The 19,716-nt window shown below is 37.9% G+C and overlaps 1 protein-coding gene across 1 annotated transcript in view; it reads left to right on the top strand.

The window, feature by feature from the left end:
* The window catches only part of LOC146460871 (uncharacterized), an 85,433-nt gene that overhangs the window by 46,714 nt on the left and 19,003 nt on the right, over nt 1-19,716 (top strand). Inside the window, exons 12-25 of the mRNA XM_085087780.1 lie at nt 2,083-2,154; nt 4,897-4,968; nt 5,429-5,500; nt 5,714-5,785; nt 9,729-9,800; nt 11,531-11,602; nt 12,701-12,772; nt 13,590-13,661; nt 14,776-14,847; nt 15,638-15,709; nt 16,860-16,931; nt 17,703-17,774; nt 18,062-18,133; nt 19,230-19,301. Of these exons, the coding sequence (XP_084943906.1) occupies nt 11,598-11,602; nt 12,701-12,772; nt 13,590-13,661; nt 14,776-14,847; nt 15,638-15,709; nt 16,860-16,931; nt 17,703-17,774; nt 18,062-18,133; nt 19,230-19,301 (581 nt within the window). The 5' untranslated portion in view covers nt 2,083-2,154; nt 4,897-4,968; nt 5,429-5,500; ... (1 more) ...; nt 9,729-9,800; nt 11,531-11,597. The remainder of the gene's footprint in view (nt 1-2,082; nt 2,155-4,896; nt 4,969-5,428; nt 5,501-5,713; nt 5,786-9,728; nt 9,801-11,530; nt 11,603-12,700; nt 12,773-13,589; nt 13,662-14,775; nt 14,848-15,637; nt 15,710-16,859; nt 16,932-17,702; nt 17,775-18,061; nt 18,134-19,229; nt 19,302-19,716) is intronic.

Genomic DNA, 19,716 nt, shown 5'->3' with positions numbered 1-19,716 from the left:
AACCGTAAAATAGCTATAGGCAGATATACTGTCCTGCAGTTTATTTCTTATAGTTGTCAGGTTGACAGCGCTCACTTATGTTTATCTCTCTGGTAGTCTCCTGAACTATCTCCGTCTCTCCGGCTTCCCTTATTCTGTTTCATACCCTAGCTCCCACTCTGAACGAAAATAGTTGTTTTTAAACCAGTTTTTTTTTTATTGGAAACGGAATGGTTTTTCATACAATATCAAGCGGCTACTTTTCATTCATTCATTAACCTATGGGTGGATTGATTGATTGTCTGATTGATTGATTGATTGATTGATTGATTGATTGTTTGATCTTTTATTAAGCTGCTCTCTTATTGCTCTATTTTGGTCAACAATGCTTGCTAGTAAGAGTGTAATAGGACATTTTCACTATGACGTCATTTTACTACAACTACCAGAATCCTTCTGGTTTTTGTTTTCTCATGCTAATTAGAGCTTTTGCTCTTTGCTGTCCACTGGGATTACAAAATTTGCATTTGAAGAGAAAAACGAAATGAATTCTGGCAGTTGTAGTAAAAAGTGACGCCATCATGGAAATAGCCTATTTTCTATCTAATTCCGTGCGCTACTCATGACATAAAAAAAATGTTCAAACTCTAGTATGTACTTAATTCTCATAAAGATCAGTCTTTCAGCAATTCATCGCGTTAAGGCAACACAATCCTCACAGATATATACACGCACACGAGAGAAAATCCGCGTCACTATCAATGACAACAACAAAAATCTCTCAAACAAAACAAAAGAGGTGCCTTAAAACCAACTTTGATTGCTAACTTTTTGCCGACTGGTGTTGTTTAAAAACATTCAGCAAATTAGGCAAGTTTAGGCAATGTAATTCCAACAAAAATCGATCCGTTAAATGTGTTTTCTGTTAAAGACTGTGTGTGTTCGCGACGAAAACGGTTCGTGAAATAGGTCTATTGTCTCCTAAAAAGTCAACCATAACAATAGGCAAAGTTTGACACGGAATGTAAATGGAGCCTTCTACTTTTTTATAGCTACAAAAGCGAAGTACCATCAATCTTAAGCTTACCTTATAATCAAGCGAGCACGCCTTTTATAAATACGCTTTTTATTTAACCTTAAAAAAGGTCCCTGCCAAGCTTTTCAAAACTAAAATCTTACGACAGAAAATGTCCAAGTCAACAAGCCTCCAAATCTTTAATTTTGATTACTAAAAGTCCTTCGTACTTTCCCAAAGTACGAATGTTGGAAAAGGGCGGGAGGCGAGATCAAGACGAAAATGAAACGTTAACATATTGCCACTGGTTGTGGGTTTCGCGAAAAGATAGTAGAAATAGCGCTAATTGTGCCCACCTATGAAGGTGCTCTTGGTAACTTGCAACTTAAGGCTCCCTTGAAACTATCAAATTGTGCAAATAAAGCTTTAGAACACTCCTTGGAGTTTTAGAACGTGTTACCATCGTCACTTTTTTAATGATTACAATTTTATTTGTCTTACATGACAGCACATTTACAATACTAAACACTACTAACATTTCTTACAATACTCACAATACAAACCACAATAACTATATCTACATCGTTAACAATACTTACTATACTTACAACTAACTAAAACAACTTACAATGTCCATGCTACATGGAAGACAAAAAAAAAAAGAAGGAAACAAAAATACACTTATTTGAGTTAAGAGAGGAAATGAATTGTAAATAGGTAGAAATAACAATAATAGTAATACGGGATGGTGTGATAGGAGTGCGACCGCGTCAGACTGTGCCAGAAGTAAAATGTTTTGAGAAGAAGGGTGTCCATTTGTTGTCAAAGGCAGTGATAGTGTTGTTTTTGGTGAGTATAAATTTTTCAGTGAGGGATTTCTCACGCCGTTTAATTTTATAGAGCTAGAAATCTAAGGATTTCTCGTTTAAGAAGCACTTATATATGAAATATTTTGCGACGAGTAGTGCAAAAAGCGAAAATAACCAGGCAGGATTGTACCATCGTCACTGTAACAGTTAGATATTTAACAGAAAGTGCAAAAGTAAGGGAGTATTAGTTTAATTTTTATCCTTTTTTCTCTTCTACAGGAATCTTAAAAGCAACAATATTGCTGAACTGCCGGAACAAATATTCTCCGAGCTGACACGTCTTCAGTCATTGTGAGTAATATAGAGAAAATGCACATTTTTATGCCCACATCTTTTTTATTATTTAAACGTCCCTAAACGCCAAAATAATGGCATTTAAATGACGTTTCAGTTTGTTTGTTTTTTGTTTAAGCAAACTCAACAGAAAAAAGGTGCACGAACGTCCCAAAATTAAGAACATCATACAATGAAATAAATTACAGGAAGCAGCCTTATAACACAAAATGATACCATCCTCTCTGCCAAAGTATGTGACAAGAGAATATTCCAACGAAAAGGGAAAAATACAAGCAGCGATTAGTTCATTTATTTTTCTCTTTTACAGGCGTCTTGATAAGTAACAATTGCTGAACTTACAAGGAAAAAAATATCCGAACTTAGAAATCTTAGGTCACTGCAAGTAATTTAAGCCGTAGATTGCATTTTTTTTCTGCCCAATATATCTCTATTGCAACGTCTCAAAATGATATTTTTAATGACATGATTTTTACTCGTGCCAGATAACTTACAACTCCAGATGTGCATTCACACCATCTGGAAAGCTAGAACCCCCAAGAGACAGCAATGAATCAACCGATTGTTTTGTTTGTTCGTTTGTTTATTTGTTCGCTTTTTTTCTTTGTTTGTTTCTTCGACTTTTGTTGTCTTTTGAGTAAAGGGAAATTTTCTTCAAAAAAATGAGAAAAGTTCATCATTAACTTCACTGCTGCAGCCTCACGATGTATTGCAACACTTAACTGTAACAATTAACATGAAAAATGTCGGCTTTATATAATCACTTAAGAGCAAAAAATACTTTGTAAACGCATAATCATAATAAGCAGTAAACCACATCTGGACCCACGTTTTTCAATACACTAGTGCGATCGATGAGGCATGTATTTGCGAAGTCTCTATTTAGTCAGCCTATTCCCAATTTTTCTTGTATAATTAGGTGTCCATAACACAGGCATAATTGATTACAATTGAATGTTTTGCCTCTCTAATAAAAACACCATGACTTTGAAAGCGTCTCACAGCCAAATATATTCGCCATCCGTATTAAAGCTAAAAGAAGCCGCTGCAGCCGGTGTGGAAAGACCCTAAATGACACTACAGAACTCATTTGCGTACCGGAATTGAGTTGGGAAACTGTTCCATTGCCGCCCCAAAATACCTGAAACTCTTTTTAAGGAAGTTAATTAGTGCGGGGAAGGGGACAGCAAGTTTATCTTCAGTCTTGCGAAGTGAATATAGCGAGTAATGGTGCTATGCTCGACAAATTTAGATCGAAGATAATCAGGAGCGATCCCATTTACAGATTTTTACACAATACAAGCGTTTTGTATCTGGCGCTGGGATTCAAGCTTTCTCCGACTCAGCTCTTGAAAGAAAGAAGCTTTTGGAGTTTATTGGCAAGAGTTGTATTACAGTTACCCCCACACAACGCCCCAATAATCAAAATGAGATTTCACCAAAGAATTTTAAATCAATAGAAGCGTTGTGTGAGGGACAAAAGTTCCAATTCAGATTTTCGTCTATGTGAACACCAATAGACTTTGTGCTCGGGACCTGACTTATGGGCCCCACCGATTGTTAGAAAGGGGGAATGAGAGACTGCTTCCCACCTTTGCCAAGAGCCAATTAACATGAATTCAGTTTTAGGTTTATTTAGTGTGAGCTTAGTAGAAATGAGTCTTTCACTGAAGCTGGCAAGATCTTTATTTTATCATTATTACCTGCAAGCGTCAAGTGGGTGTCATCGGCATACATTCGGGGCTGTGAGTACACGATACAATTGGGTAGGTCATAAATGTATGAGAGAAAAAGGCGTGTTCCCAAAATTGTCCCCTGAGGGAAACCGCAGGACAATACACAGTTGCTGGGAAGAGAACCGTTTAGGAAAAATTTTTGGGTGCGTTCAAATAAGGACGATATAAACCACTCAATAGAGGCGCTTTGATCCACCGAAACGAAGGTTTTCTTTTGAGCCAAGAATACTACGGCGTTCGCATTCCCCTGATGTATGTTATACGCCAACCATCAGTCGCCTCGAGTGGAGCAACCGAAGCCTGATGGATGGGTGGAGGGTAAATTATTAGCCATTAAAGAATTAAGAAGGCAATTTCATAAAAACTCTTCCCCTAAAAAAAAAAATACCACTCAGGTGGATTAACACCTGGGCCTACGTTCCTTTCGCGAAAAACTGAGTCACGTGACCTAATTTGCATATGTCATAAGTACCAAGAGGGCTGCTAAAATGTGACGATAGTAGGACGAAAACCTTAGAAGAAAGACCCTCCCCCCCCCCCTCCTCTGCCTCACTCATTCATTAATTTACTTGAGCAAATCTGAAGTTTGGAAAAGTATGAATTGAATGTACGAGCTATATGTTAGGTGCCATTCGCATTCGTATAACAATGTGAGCGTCGTTGACGTTAACTTCCATTTAAGTCAACCTTTCCTCCCTTTCAGAAAAGAATTGATTAAACGCCATAACTAACATATTCATACTGAGATGAGCTCTTTCAACAAATATTGCCTTAGCTAGTACAGGAAGGAGAACGCAGATCTAATTGACGGTTTACATGTGACGTCATGGCAGCCATGTTGGTGGACAGGGACAATGATATTTTTCTCCTCTGGGAGTTACCTGCCATTTTTATGCAAACTTTGTGAACAAATTTTCTTTTGTTCTGTACACCAACATGACGGCGATGCAAACTACCTATTACTGAAGTTTTTATTTTCTTTTATACCTTTCAACTTGATTAGGCATCTTGGAAGTAACTCAATCGCTGAACTGCCAGGAACTGTATTCTCTAAACTGAACAATCTTCAAAGTCTGTAAGTTTACAGTTGGAGGTTTTTTTTATTTTCATGTTGAATTTACGTTAAGAAGGCCAATTTGTTGATTTATTCATTCGATTGTTTTTCCATTTTTTTTTTTTACTATATTTCTTGGTCACGATACTGATGATGAAATTAAAATCATGACCGACACTTCAGTTCGGACTTTTCAAAAAGATAAACACAACTGAAGGAATCGTTGTTTTCCAAGCCATCATATCTTTCGAGGTGATATTCAGAATGCAATGTTACCTAAATGAAATCTGTAACAACAAAGCAAGCAGTAGATATTAGGAATGTTAAACTACAAAAGGTTAAGACTTTCGACATTTCTCGGTGTTTCATTTGAAATTGTTTTTATATGGCCTTGACAATGTCACTTATGTCCGTATGCACGTGGCTATGCGCGTGATTTCTCCTTGCCACTTAAAATTGACCAGTGTCCTATTTCTTGCAGGTACTTGTATACGAATAAACTTCGAAGTCTTCCGGCTGGAATATTCTCCAAATTATCAAAGCTGACCCTCCTGTAAGTTGATAAGGGATTTGTGTTTTTTATTGGAAACGGAATGGTTTTTCATACAATATCAAGCAGCTATTTTTCATTCATTCATTACCTGATGGATTGATTGATTGATTGATTGATTGATTGATTGATTGATTGATTGATTGATTTTTTATTAAGGCAATGGTCACTTTGTACTTTCCATTGTCTCTAATATTATTTTTAATTATCCTGCAGGGACTTGTCTGGGAACGAAATTCAAAGTCTACCTCCTGGTGTATTTTCAAGTCTTTTGGAACTGGACAAGTTGTATGTTTGACACAATATTCTTTCGCTTATTTCAAGAAGATTATATGATAAACCAGATGCTATATCTTCGCCTCTGTCTAGTCGATGCCGCTTTGTTTATCACATAGACTATGGTCTTCATAATTTTCTGTTACTAAATGCAACGTAATCTCCCTCCCTCCAAAAAAGAACCAAAGTCCAATAGTCTTCTAAAAAGGAGGTCTGCAAAGTAGAGGCTAGTAGACTTATGACGCCATATCTTGTTCTCTATATGCAGCCGGCATCTTGGATCCGCCACCTTGAAGTCTTTTTTACAGAATAGTACAGAATATCAGAGAAAAAAAAATAAGATACATCTTAACTTAGGAGGGCTTCAGTAGTCTCCCGCTGGGGTCTGATTAATGAACTACGGGGATTATTGGGAGAAGGTAGTGGAGGGTCTCTCTATAGGGCAATTTTACTAGGTTCATAACCGTATACGCGCTTTCTAGAAAGGCCAACCGCTATTTGGAATATTAAATCTATGTTCGCATGCAAGAATTACTTAAAGTCGGTCCTTAATTACTTGGGCGGAGCGCCATGTTATAAAATAGGATTTCTTCGTATATGCTAAAACGCAGTGATCTAGTGCGCGTGCGCTACATGTTGGCCGAGTCTGCGAGTCTGGTAGCCTGCGTCACAGACGGACTATAACCCCCGGTATTACCGGCGGTTATAGTCCGTCTGTGACCCTGCATGTATTCATCATCAGCCGCCTGATTACGGGACAAAAAACAAGGACGTAAAATTAACACAACGAATATCGTATTCTTAAAAGAAAACAGCTAGTATGTGTGTTGTCTGCTAACTCCTTCCATTGAACGAAACCGAAGGGGCAACTTTCGTTTCAGGACGGATATTTTCCAAAAGTTCGACTTTAATTAACCTCAGACGCTCTTTTGGCTCTTCTCGATAAATTCCCATCCGGTGTCAAACGTAATCGATAAGATCAGGCCGTAAACACTGAATTTACATACAGCTGAGCAAAACTTTTCATTTCTCTGGCCGCAATACAAGAAAGAAAACGTTCAATTAACTTTAAAGATTCAAGACCATGGGTGAAAGGCTTAGGGTAAAGTAGGAAACTAAAACTAAAGCTTCGAAAATAAATTTCATACGGGGTCCAGTGTGAGCGATGCTGAAGATCTATTCACCAGAACAAATGTAAACACTGAAAGTTTGCTAATGCACAGTGACAATCAACGCTTGACGAATTCATTTCTTTATTTACGTTCACTTGGATAAAACCAAAATGTGATCCTCATGGGAAAACAGGGAAAAAGGTGAACGCACTGGCACGCCAAATTGACACGCTAAACGTAGAATCTGAAAAAAAAATCTTTCCTTCGGAGTCGAGTGTTATCGATAAGATCGATTCATTGGAACAAACGTAAACGCCGAAAATTTGCATATTCATACCAACAACAACTGAGTACCGCAACGCTAAACGCATTTTTATTTTTACGTTGGATAAAGCCAAAATAGCAACTTTAGCACCCGGGCTTTAGCAAAACTGAAAGCCCCTTCCGATGTTACAAAACGTTGAAAGAAGCCGTCGTTTGGATGCACAAAGGAATTGCCACGCTGAAAACACCGGGAAGAAATCGGTCACGTGCTAGACAACCAAAATCGTTCACGTGTATCAAGTTTCATCCGGCGACGCAGCATTCAGAAAGAAAATATTTTCGGCGGTTCTTGGAAGGAAAACTGGACGGTTTCTGCTTGTTATTCAATCGCCACGGGAGCTGCAGTGTCTTTCCACTTTATAAACCCAGCTTCTTTCATTTAAAGCACTTTTAAATCCTGGAAACACTCTCTTTTGTGTCATGATATTTTGTCCATTGGCAATCACGCAAAACTACTAAAAGAATGAACGTACACTTCGACCTTTGCGTCGCCTTCCAGTGCGAGTGAAGTTTATTTTCTTTTTTGCGTGTTTAATAAACAAATAACTATAGACATAATTTGAAATAGTTCATTCTTTGGTCACTCTCAGGGCGCTTTGATTTTGTCATTAAAGTTCTGTCCTATCCCAGTGATCATCAAATAGATTCGTTGAGTTAACTTTCTGTAAATCGGATGTTCTGTAAGGTCGGTGAGGGTAAAAGGAGGAATTAGTTTGTGGAATGGTATGTGGCATGGCGTGCAGAATGGCATAATTATGCGAAATACGATTTACGCGGGGAATAAATTAACTGAAGAGCGCATCCTGTTTTCGCGCCAATTTTATAAGAGCGGCAGCTTTTTTGATGCTGCGGACTCTTGCTAAATATTAACAACAATTCGAGGATTTGATCGTCTGATTGCTGATTTGGAAGAAGTGAGGGTAAAGAAAGCGATGAAATCTGTTTATAGTTTTCGCATGCAAGGAAGTATGAGTCAGAATCCGTAGTAAATTAAATTACATGTTCACTTTACTCCATGTGACTTCGGTTGACAAAAATAACGTGGCAGGGTGAAGTCTTCTCAGGACAAAGATTGATCCTTTAACGAGCTAGGCAAATAATAAACATTTTTTTTTTCATTCTTTTTTAAACCCTCGGTAAAAGATCAATTCTCGTACCCTGTATGCTCGATGATTCATTTATCATGAGCGGGAAAATGAACAACAATTTAACCAAAATGCATTTGTGATGAGAATAGTTTCACAACCTTTCACACAACCAGTGTCGATAATTAGACACCATACTTGTCATCTGCTTCTTTTGCTCTAAGGCTTTTTCGCTTTTAAATCTCATTGAAGGTTGGGACGTCTGGCACTGAAAGACCTTAATTAAAGACGGATATGTTAAGTTCGATAACGCGTAACTGAACTATAGCTACCTGAATCACCGCATTGAATAGCTAGGTAGCTAGCTTAGCAGCTCAAAAGTGGCTTGCGTACTCGTCGCTCGACGAAAATGTAAGGTGAGAAAAAGTAGAACATAATTCTCCCATGAGTTGTACAAATTGTAACCGTCAAAGAGTCTGATAAAATGACCGAGTTTAAATTTAAAATTTCTCACATAATAGTTTTGGCCTTGGACTGATGTTATTTCTCCAGTCTGGTGTTGCTTTTTGTCTAGGCTAACCGCTGCCACGTTCTCTTTGTCAACTCGAAATTTAATGCATTCTTAGTTCCTTGAATGCGAAACTTCATCGAGTTATTCACTCTCACTTCCTAACCAGCGATCAGACATGTTCTATCCCAGGCGTATATTTTCTAATCCTCGATCTGTTGTTTGGTTGTTTGATAGTCCGCAACATCGAAAAAACTGCTGCTCTTATAAAATTGGCGCGAAAACAGGATGGGCTCTTCAGTTAATTTATTCCCCGCGTAAATCGTATTTCCCATAATTATACCATTTTGCACGCCATGCCACATACCATTCTGCAAACTCTTTCCGCTTTTACTCTCACCAGCACGCGTCCCATATAGAACGCATGCCTTTACGCACGCGTGTCATATTGCACGTTCTGCGTGACATTTTGCGATCGTGCGCTGTTACCAGTGAAAAAGATGGAACATCTCTCATAAAAAGCCCAGAAAAAAAGGGTATCAGGGTGGAAAGGTATTCGCACAAATACCCCTCTGTCGCCAAAATTCATCATTACCAATGGAACCGCAAATACTCCTTTGTCGCCAAAATCCATCATTATCTTAGATGCACCTCATGGTTACAAAATCCGACGTGTTTAGTATTAAAGAGAGAAATGTTTTATTTTGTTTGCGTGACATTTTCGGTCGAACTACATCACGTTTATCGCAAATATGATGCCTTAGACTCTCAGCGAATCGTTTATCGTTCACCTGTCACCAAAGACTGAACTAACGTGCATGCTCAAATACTCCTAATACAACGGCACCCAAGTAAACGCCCCCACAGCGTCTTGCTTCTTTTGTTTTGGTGATGTTGTGTTGGTTGTTTTTGTTGGTGTATTTCAGGTTATTGCAGAACAACAAAATTGCGTTTATAACAAATGAATCATTCGTTGACCTTGCGAAGCTCAGCGTTTTGTAAGTATTCTTTGAGAAAGAAAAGCCTGTTTAGTTTTTCACGACCAGGGTGCCACATGAATGGATGTATTCTTTCAGTTAGTTTTGATTCAATCCTCGCACTGTGTGAAAATCAGATTAATTTACCTATAAATGTGGAACTGTTTCAGAATATTGACACTGAAATAATTGATCCGACAAGTTAACTCTTTATTGTATGTTAAAGTCCTAAAGTGAACCTACGAATTTTCAACTGTACGTTAGCCCTAGTTAGGATATGGGGCCAGAGCCACACAAGACATTGTCGTTCGACTTCCTCCTGTCTGTGACATTATTTGAAATTAGAAAGTTATACCAACCATATTGCAACTTGTCGTCAGTTCGGCTTAATGTTTCCTTAAAGCGCTTAAAACCGTAAAATGGCTATTTAACAATAAGACGGCGAGCTCGAGGTTTCTATCGGATGTCCCGAGCCAACTATCAAAGGCGATAGAAACCGAGAGCGAGCCGTCTAATTGTTTTAGCATACCTGAGTGATCGACATATGAAGCAAAAAAATCTTTTTTTATCATAAATTTTGATATATATTTGTGCAATGATGCATGCTAAATCGCGCGCGGTCTGACAAACTGCCGTCTATCGATCTATAGACGGCGCCTGTGCATGTAGCCAATAAGATTGCGCGTTACGCGATAGTCGGTCACTGAGGTATACCAAATGTAGATATACTGTCCTGCAGTTTATTTCTCATAGTTGTCAGGTTGACCGCGCTCACTTAGGGTGCGTTCGATTGACACTATTCCGGAATAAGAATAATAGGAATAAACCCGAACAACCACTCGATTGAGACGCTATTCCAATTCCGGAATACATGGAATGTATTCCAAACATTCTGCTCCAGAGAGCAGAATACTTGAAAAAATCCGGAATAATGACGTCATGCTTCGCGGCTCAACACTTATCGGCTCTCTACCTCCGTGCTGCAGGCCAGTAGGAAGCTCTGGACAGTTTCTAAGTTCTACAACAAGCTGCTCAAATGTGTCGCCGAAATGCGAAAATGGCTGCGAAACTCTGACAAATTATAATTGGGAACAACAGTTTCCGCATAACCTTCGATGCGAACCGCTTTACGCCGCTCCGACAACAAGTTATTTGCATAAAACAGAGGCAGAAACACTTCTAAGACATCTTCTTTCTCTTGTTAAGAGTCCCTCTCGAGAAATTCTTCAACAAAAGTTGAAAAACCTGCAACAATGACCTTCAATGTGGCTGCCATGTTGCTGTTCACGATGTTACGGAAATTTGTATTTTCCTTCGGAAAACCGCTGTCTGCGTGTTATGTCGCGGGCATTATTCCAGAAACGGAATAATCGTTTTATTGACAAAAGGATGGAATGGCTATTCTGGAATAATCCAGAATGTATTCTTATTCCACAATAGGATCAATCGAACGCACCCTTAGTTTATTTCTCTGGTAGCCTCCTAAACTCATTCCGTCTCTCCGGCTTCCCTTATTCTGTTTTATACACGAGCTCCCACTATTAACGAAAGTAGTTGTTTTTGAACCTGTTTTATATTGGAAACGGAATGGTTTTTCATACAATATCAACAAATATTTTTCATTCATTTATTAACTGATGGATTGATTGATTGATTGATTGATTGATTGATTGATTGATTGATCTTTTATTAAAGCAATGGTTACTTTGTACTTTCTATTGTCCCTAATATTATTATTAATTATCCTGCAGGAACTTGTCTGGGAACAAAATTCAAAGTCTACCTCCTGGTGTATTTTCAAGTCTTTTGGAACTGGACATGTTGTATGTTTGACACAATATTCTTTCGCTTATTTCAAGAAGATTATATTATAAACCAGCAGATGCTATTCCTTTGCCACTTTCTAGTCGATGCCGCCTTGTTTATCACATAGACCAGTATAGTCTTCATCTTCCTTCGATCAACAAGAAAAACAAGAACCTGAGCATTACGACATAAGAAGGGCTCCCAGCTATATTAGTAACAGGGAGATGCAAGTTCTAACGAATTCCGTTGAAGCCTTACTATTTTCGTGTTTCTTATCACAACTCTGTTTTTTTTCTTTTTTTAACCAAAACCCCCTTGTTTATCACATATGCTATGGTCTTTATCTTTATTTAATCAACAAGAAAAACAAAAACATATATATTACGACATGGGAAAGTTGTTCAGCTATATAAGCAACAGTGAGATGCAAGTTGTTATTCCCTCTCATCCTTCCCACTACCATCCCCCCCCCCCCAAAAAAAAAAAGAATTTTCTATTTCTTAATGCAACGTAACCGCCGTCCCCCCAAAAAAGAACCAAAGTCCAATAGTCTCCTGAAAAAACTTTCCACACAAAAAAGTCTAGCAGAACAATTTTAAGCTTGCATTTGCTATTTCCCAAGAAGTTAATAAATCTTATCGCTAGTGTTTCACAAGTTTATACATCAACTACAAGAAGCACGTTAATCCATTTTCAGCTTAGATGTGAAACTTGGGGGTGCATGGGGAAGTGGAGTAGTACTTTGTCCGCAAAGTAGACTTATGACGCCATATCTTGTTCTCTACAGCCAGCCGGCATCTTGGATCCGCCATCTTGGATTTTTTTACAAAATAACAGAGAAAAAAATTAGGATACATCTTAACTTAGGACGGGCTTTGGGAGTCTCCCCCTGGGGTCTGCCTAATAAGCTAAGGGAATTATTGGGAAGGGGTAGAGGAGGGTCTCTCTCTAGGGCAATTTTACTAGGTTCATAACCGTATACGCGCTTTCTAAAAAAGCCCACCGCTATTTGGAATATCAAATCTATATTCGCATGCAAGAATTACTTTAAGTCGGTACTTAATTTCTTTTGTTATGGTGATGATGTGTTGGTTGTTTTGTTTGGTGTATTACAGGTTATTGCAGAACAACAAAATTGCGTTTATAACAAATGAATCATTTGTTGAACTTGCGAAGCTCGGCGTTTTGTAAGTATCCTTTGGGAATGAAAAGCCTGTTTAGTTTTTCACGACCAGGTTGCCACATGAATGGATGCATTCTTTCAGTTAGTTTTGATTCAATCCTCGCACTGTGTGAAAATCAGACTAATTTACCTATAAATGTGGAACTGTTTCAGAACATTGACGCTGAAATAATTGATCAGACAAATTAACCCTTTATTGTATGCTAAAGTCCTAAAGTGAACCTACGAATTTTCAACTGTACCTTAGCCGTAGTTAAGATATGGGGCCAGAGCCACACAAGACATTGTCGTAGTTACCACCACAATCTCCAACGACTTCCTCCTGTCTGTGACATTATTCGAAATTAAAAAGTTATACCAACCATATTGCAACTTGTCGTCAGTTGGGCTTAATATTTCCTTAAAGCGCTTATAACCGTAAAATGGCTATAGGCAGATATAGTGTCCTGCAGTTTATTTCTTACAGTTGTCAGGTTGACAGCGCTCACTAATATTTATCTCTCTGGTAGTCTCCAGATGTCACTCCTACTCCCCAGCTTCCCTTTATTCTGTTTCATGCCCTAGCTCCCAATCTGAACGAAAACAGTTGTTTTTGAATCTGCTTTTTTATTGGAAACGGAATGGTTTTTCATACAATATCAAGCAGCTGATTTTCATTCATTTTTTAACTAATGGATTAATTGACTGATTGATTGATTGATTGATTGATTGATTGATTGATTGATTGATTGATTGATTGATTGACTGATTAATCTTTTATTAAGGCAATGGATATTTTGTACTTTCTATTGTCCCTAATATTATTATTAATTATCCTGCAGGAACTTGTCTGGGAACAAAATTCAAAGTCTACCTCCTGGTGTATTTTCAAGTCTTTTGGAACTAGACATGTTGTATGTTTGACACAATATTCTTTCGCTTATTTCAAGAAGATTATATGATAAACCAGCAGATGCTATTCCTTTGCCACTTTCTAGTCGATGCCGCCTTGTTTATCACATAGACTATGGTCTTCATCTTCCTTCGATCAACAAAAAAAACAAGAACCTGAGCATTATGACGTAGAACGCTTCCCAGCTATATTAGTAACAGGGAGATGCAAGTTCTAACGAATTGCGTTGAAGCCTTACTATTCTCCTGTTTCTTATCACAACTCTGTTTTTTTCCTTTTTTAACCAAAAAAAATTATCAATTTAAGTTTTTCTCTTGTTTTCTCTGTGTAGACGATGCCCCCTTGTTTATCACATATGCCATGGTCCTTATCTTTATTTTATCAAAAAAAAAAAAAAAAAACTAGAACATGTATATCACGACATGGGAAAGGTGTTTAGCTATATAAGCAACAGTGACATGCAAGTTGTTATTCCCTCACATCCTTCCCACCACCATCCCCCTGAAAAAGAACTTTTTATTTCTTAATATAACGTAACCTCCATCCCCCCAAAAAAGAACCAAAGTCCAATACAATAATAGCAGAACATTTTTAAGCTTGCATTTGCTACTTCCCCAAGTAGTTAATCAATCTTATCACTAGTGTTGCAAAAGTTTATACATCAACTACAGCAAGCATATTAACCCCTTTTAAGCTTAGATGTGAAACTTGGGGGTGCAGGGTGAAGTGGAGTAGTACTTTGTGCGCAAAGTAGACTTATGACGCCATATCTTGTTCTCTACAACCAGCCGGCATCTTGGATCCGCCATCTTGGATTTTTTTACAGACAGAATAGCAGAGAAAAAAATTAGGATACATCTTAACTTAAGAGGTCTTTGGGAGTCTCCCCCTGGGGTCTGTCTAATAAGCTAAGGGAATTATTGGGAAGGGGTAGAGGAGGGTCTCTCTCTAGGGCAATTTTACCACGTTCATAACCGTATACGCGCTTTCTTAAAAGGCCCACCGCTATTTGGAATATCAAATCTATATTCGCATGCAAGAATTACTTTAAGTCGGTACTTAATTTCTTTTGTTATGGTGATGTTGTGTTGCTTGTTTTGGTTGGTGTATTTCAGGTTATTGCAGAACAACAAAATTGCGTTTATAACAAATGAATCATTTGTTGAACTTGCGAAGCTCGGCGGTTTGTAAGTATTCTTTGGGAATGAAAAGCCTGTTTAGTTTTTCACGACCAGGGTGCCACATGAATGGATGCATTCTTTCAGTTAGTTTTGATTCAATCCTTGCACAGTGTGAAAATCAGTTTAATTTACCTATAAATGTGGAACTGTTTCAGAACATTGACACTGAAATAATTGATCAGACAAATTAACTCTTCATTGTATGTTAAAGTCCTAAAGTGAACCTACGAATTTTAAACTGTACGTTAGCCCTAGTTAGGATATGGGGACAGAGCCACACAAGACATTGTCGTAGTTACTAGCACAATCTCCAACGACTTCCTTATGTCTGTGACATTATTCGAAATTAGAAAGTTATACCAACCATATTGCAGCTTGTCGTCAGGTAGGCTTAATGTTTCCGTAAAGCGTTTAAAACCATAAAAGGGCTAAAGGTAGATATACTGTCCTGAAGTTTATTTCTTATAGTTTTCAGGTTGACAGCGCCCACTTATGCATATCTCTCTGGTAGGCTCCTGAACTCATTCCGTCTCTCCGGTTTCCCTTATTCTGTTTCATGCCTTAGCTCCCAGTCTGAACGAAAATAGTTGTTTTTGAAAGATTAATATTTTATATTGGAAACGGAATCATATGGTTTTTAATACTATATCAAACAGCTATGTTTTTATTTATTGGTTAACTGATGGATGGATGGATTGATTGATTGATTGATTGATTGTTTGATTAATCTTTTATTAAGGCAATGGTCACTTTGTACTTTCCATTGTCTCTAATATTATTATTAATTATTCTGCAGGAACTTGTCTGGGAACAAAATTGAAAGTCTACTTCCTGGTGTATTTTCAAGTCTTTTGGAACTGTACACGTTGTATGTTTGACACAATATTCTTTCGCCTATTTCAAGAAGATTATATGATAAACCAGCAGATGCTATACCTCTGCCACTTTCTAGTCGATGCTGCCTTGTTTATCACATAGACTACGGTTTTCATCTTCCTTCGATCAACAAGAAAAACAAGAACCTGAGCGTTACGACATAAGAAGGGTTCCCAGCTCTATTAGTAACAGGAAGATGCAAGTTCTAACGAATTCCGTTGAAGCCTTGCGTTTTTCATGTTTTTTATCACAACTTTGTTTTTTTCCTTTTTTAACTAAAAAATTTATCAATTTAAGTTTTCTCTTGTTTTCTCTGTGTAGACTATGCTCCCTTGTTTATCACATAGGCTATGGTCCTTATCTTCATTTTATCAACAAGAAAAACAAGAAAATGTATATTACGACATGGGAAAGGTGTTCAGCTATATAAGCAACAGTGAGATGCAAGTTGTTATTCCCTCACCTCCTCCCCAATATACCCACCCACCCCCCCCCCCCCCCCCGAAAAAAGAATTTTTTTATTACTAAATACAACATAACGTCCATCCCCCCAAAAAAAGAACCAAAGTCCAATAGTCACCTTAAAAAGACTTTCCACACAAAAAAAGTCTAGCAGAACATTTGTAAGCTTGCATTAGCTGTTTTTCCAAGTAGTTAATCAACCTCATCACTAGTGTTGCACAAGTTCATACATCAACTACAGGAAGCACGTTAACCCCTTTTCAGCTTAGGTGTGAAACTTGGGGTGCGGAGTGCAGTGGAGTAGTACTTTGTGCGCAAAGTAGACTTATGACGCCATATGTTGTTGTCTATAGTCAGCAGGCATCTTGGATCCGCCATCTTGGATTTTCTTACAGAATAACAGAGAAAAAAAATAGGATACATCTTAACTTAGGAGGGCTTCAGGATTCTCCCCCTGGGGACTGCCTAATGAGCTACGGGGATTATTGGGAAGGAGTAGAGGAGGGTCTCTGTCTAGGGCAATTTTACTAGGTTCATAACCGTATACGCGCTTTCTAAAAAGGCCCACTGCTATTTGGATTTTTGAATTTATGTTGGCTTGCAATAATTACTTAAAGTCGATTCTTAATTTCTTTTGTTATGGTGATGTTGTGTTGGTTGTTTTTGTTGTTGTTTTTTAGGTTCTTGCAGAACAACAAAATCGCGTTTATAACAAATGAATCATTCGCTGGACTTGCGAAGCTCGAAGCTTTGTAAGTATTCTTTGAGAATGGTAAGCCTGTTTAGTTTTTCACGACCAGGGAGCCACAAGAATGGATGCATATTTGATTCATTCTTCACACAGTGTGAAAATCACATTAATCTACCTATAAATGTTGAACTGTTTCAGAATTGTGACACTGAAATAATTAATTAGACAATTAACTCTACATTGTATGTTAATGTTTTAAAGTGAAACTACGAATTTTCAACTTAGCGTTAGCCCTAGTTAAGATATAGGGCCAGAGCCACACAAGACTTTGTCGTAGTTACCACCACAATCTTCAACGACTTCCTCCTGCCAGGCCCGTGTGTGTTGTTACTTTTGAGTTGGGGATATACTTCAGTCCCCACCACATCTTTGAAAAAAAAGAAAGAAAGAAATTTTAATGGGTGTAAAAAGGGCGCCACTTAAGTAAAGTTGGTATGTAAAATTGTAAGGGGTTGAGCCTCTCGGTGGAGCGTCGCTGTATGTAGCCCCCTCTCCCGCACCCCCCGCCTCCTTCTCCACCACCTCCACAAACACACATACACACCCAAGTTCCAAGCTTGCCATGTTATTTTGTCTGTTACAAAGGTATCCTCATATTTCAATTCGCAAAGATACTGCAGGAATAAAACATGGTCGGGTACCTTAATGTAATTACACCTCCTGTTATCCCTGTCGCTGCTGTAAACTTTCTGTGTTAGTGATTTGGGAGAACAAGGGCGCGGCCTTTGAGCAAAACTAATGACAAACTAATCAATTTTCTATTCAACTTCAGACTGCTGCAAAACAACTTAATTTCCTCCATTCCAAATGATGCATTTGCTAATCTCGGAAAACTCAAATACTTGTAAGTACGGAATCCAATGTACGTATCTACTTATAAGATGACATATTAAGCACGATTTCCATGCAAGAATGCAGAAACTTAATACCTCAATGAAATTCGCCAGCAAAACCCAACAAATTGACGTCTTCCCAAAAACTCGTCCTGTACTTTGTTATATTTTTTAAGCACGAGTGTTGTCTACAGTTGTGACCAGTTTTCTACAACATGGAAGATTTAACGAAAGGGACTTACCTTAAACGAGTTAAACACTATTTGATCAACGTTTGTTGTTCATGTTTTTGTTTCAGAGTTTTGCAGAACAACAATATTACTTCTCTACCCGATACATTATTTGATGAACTTAAGAGCATTGAATTTTTGTGAGTATCTTTTGTCACGAATTTGAGGCTACTTTAAAAAAGTCTCTATTCCCGATAGTTTATCCCATGCGCCGAGCTCTGTTGCTCGATTAACACTATTTTGGCTGTGAGGGCGAGGAGATCTAATTTTGATCTTAATTTTTAGTAGCAAAGCGAATTGCACCAAACTGCCAAAATCCTGCTTGACATTTTATTGTTCACATGACGTTTCCATGGTGACAAGAAAGGGTGGCTTTTGAAAATTTAAATTTTGGATATTTCTCGAAAATGTCAAGTGCATCGTCCTTGTTTTTACATTTCTATACTACCTTAGCATTCTATGATTAGTTTTCAGTGAATTTGATTTGTCTGCGGTAAAGACAGTTTATGTAAGATGACGCGGCTGCACAGAACTAATAACGTAATAAAGTCCTAAGCCAAAGGATGAAAATATTCCACTCGTTAAATGTTGGTATATTTTCGCAAATTTTCGGATGGAAGCTTGGTAGTTTTACGTTTTCACGACTCCACACCAAAAGTCTTGTTATTGAGCCTCAGCTAGTTCTACACCGGTAAGAACTAATACAAATGTTAACAAGTTTGTATGAAGTCACGAGAGCATAAAAATATCACCAAATATCCTTTGAATTGTGATAAAATGCCAATTTTTGCCAAGTGGGTATTTTTCATCATCCCTTTAAATATAAGACAAAGTATGCACATTGTGTGTGAATATCTCTTTTAATCCCATTACATTCCAAATTTAGTCTATCCAAGACGTCATACCGCGTCAACTTACATTACCTTTTGGGAGACCTGTAATACCGCCTTTTTATTTTTTTTTTTATTACTGCTTCTTGAATGTTGCACTTTCATGAATTTTTGGCAATCATGACGCAATTATCACGAAATGCGATGACAGGACTTCCGCAGATTTTAAAACCTGTTTGAACCTGCAATTTATACTCTAACGTTCATTCCAAAAGCTTTTATAGTCGAAGAGTTATCGGGCTGGAGGGAGAAGGATTCTCCCCACCTTGAGAAGACGAAACAATGTCCCGTCTAGATATGGTTAGCTTAAATGAATATCTGCTAATTTGTAACTTCTCAATTGCAGAGTGCTCAGTGACAACCATCTCCGTGAAATCCACGAGCATTCTTTTCAGAATCTGACGAATCTTAAGATGATGTAAGTAGTTAATTTAAAGAGATGGCAACAGCTATCTCCATGGCTAAGGCTGCATGTTTAAATCACCACTTTAAATGCTTATATGGATTCTATTAGGTGTGTCACGCGAATGAGAACAATTTGATCGCGTGTTAATGCAGTTTGCTAGGAAAGACAGTCTTCAGTTCCACTATGTTTACAGAATGCAATGACTTGATCGGATGCAGCTGATGTATGCTAATTAGGCCGAGGACTAAAATGTGATCACTCTCTTGAGACCTCTAACAACAAATAGAGATTTCGCAATCTTTGTATCGATTTTTAGCCATACCTTTAATCTCGGTATTAGAAAAAAATTTATACCATTGGTTTATAGAAACTTAAATTATCAGTAAATATTTAGTTTAATAAGTACAGAGGCTTCCTGGATACTTTT

This window comes from Pavona decussata, unplaced genomic scaffold (assembly GCF_977016875.1).
Source record: "Pavona decussata unplaced genomic scaffold, jaPavDecu1.1 SCAFFOLD_207, whole genome shotgun sequence".
Lineage (NCBI taxonomy): Eukaryota > Metazoa > Cnidaria > Anthozoa > Scleractinia > Agariciidae > Pavona > Pavona decussata.
This window is presented reverse-complemented; position numbering and strand designations above follow the sequence as displayed.